Source organism: Propithecus coquereli, unplaced genomic scaffold (assembly GCF_000956105.1).
Source record: "Propithecus coquereli isolate 6110/MARCELLA unplaced genomic scaffold, Pcoq_1.0 Scaffold42, whole genome shotgun sequence".
Lineage (NCBI taxonomy): Eukaryota > Metazoa > Chordata > Mammalia > Primates > Indriidae > Propithecus > Propithecus coquereli.
Genome location: NW_012149952.1, coordinates 3,790,315 through 3,791,876, shown reverse-complemented (window position 1 = coordinate 3,791,876; position 1,562 = coordinate 3,790,315). Strand labels below are relative to the sequence as shown.

The 1,562-nt window shown below is 40.7% G+C and overlaps 1 protein-coding gene across 1 annotated transcript in view; it reads right to left on the bottom strand.

Moving 5' to 3' along the window:
- SAE1 (SUMO1 activating enzyme subunit 1) overlaps positions 1 to 1,562 on the bottom strand; it is a 100,730-nt gene that overhangs the window by 64,468 nt on the left and 34,700 nt on the right. The window contains exon 2 of the mRNA XM_012653252.1: positions 1,014 to 1,125. Coding sequence (XP_012508706.1) covers positions 1,014 to 1,125 — 112 coding nt within the window. The remainder of the gene's footprint in view (positions 1 to 1,013; positions 1,126 to 1,562) is intronic.

Below are 1,562 nucleotides of genomic sequence, written 5' to 3'. Positions count from 1 at the left end.
AAAAAAAAAAAAAAAACTTTCATTAACATTCACCTTTATCCACAGAGCCTATACTTTATACCATGTGCTAGTTAGTTAGTCTCATGACAGGAACCTTGTTCACTGCCTAAAAGGAAAGATACAAATAATATAATGTGACATCACAATCTTTGAAGTATTTTACTCTGGAAAATCCACGATTTCTGGAATTTGCTTTAAAATGTCCAAAAAAAAAAATATGGAAGGAGATTAAAAAATTCAACAAAATATCAGTATCTGGAAAAGCCAGGTAGATGGGTATCAAGTATTAATATTATTCTCTCTAATTTTATATACACTTGAAATTTTTTATAAAAGAAAACTAAAATGTCACTGAGGCATAAGGATGTAGCAAAAGCACTTATTTTCACCTTGACCATGAGGCAGTCAAAGAAAGCTATGTTGGAATTGGATGCTTCTATTATATTATTAATCAAATAGCACTATGTCAGATAATTAGTATTATTAGATGCTTGTTATGTACAAGCACGATGCTATGCAGTCCACACACATTCTCTCTAAACCGTTTTTCAAAATAATGTCTGTGGACCATACACATCTTTTCAATGTACACATTCCTGAGCCTCACCTCAGACCTAAATCAGAATCACTGGGGATGAAGGCTACACCCTAACAAAGCCCCCCGGGCAACTCTGCATCTTCAATTAGTTAATCAGGTAATTTTTAGACACAAATGGAAAACCACTTCTCTACTCCTCACAAGTACCCACCAAGGGAGATGTTATTAACTCCGTTTTACAGACAGCCAAGCTCAATGAGGTGATGTGAGTCTCCACTGGTCATCCAGCTAGATGCAGTGGAGCTGGAATTCAAAACCAGCACCAGCACCTTCAATCTCCAAAGGCTATAGCTCCATTCATGCTAGCCCTCCTTTCACAGCCCTGATGGCACAAGTAGGCACTCACACAGTCTGCCAGTGTTCATACTGAAGAGGGCAGCTGGGGCAGGGGAGAGATGAGGTGATAACATCGCACCTGTTCGTGATCCAGCATGGTCAGTCCTTTCACTCCTGCCAGGATGAGATTCTTGGCAATTTCAGCCCCAAGTCCTTTCATGCCGACAAGAAGCACCCGGGAGGCCCGCAGCCTGTAAGGCACACATTGTTAACCTGATGATGCAGAACAGTGATGCCTGACGGATCACAGAAGAACAAATCAACAGGGAAATCATTTTGGTTTTCTATTGAAGCATCACAGCCTCAAATCGATACAGGCTTCAATCCATACTGCAAAGAACAATTCATTGAACAAATATTTATTGAGTATCTACTAAGCCAGACACCCCTCTAAGTTAATGTGCAAATACAGCAGTGAGTAAGACAGACATAGTCCCTGCCCTGCCAGAGGAGGAGACAGCTAAACAAACACAGAGATAAATAATACAACAAAAAATGCTGAAAGGCCAGGCCACACTTGTAATCCTAGCACTCTGGGGGGCCATGGTGGGAGGATTACTTGAGTTCAGGAGTTCGAGACCAGCCTGAGCAAGAGTGAGACCCCGTCTCTAATAAAAATAGAAAAAAT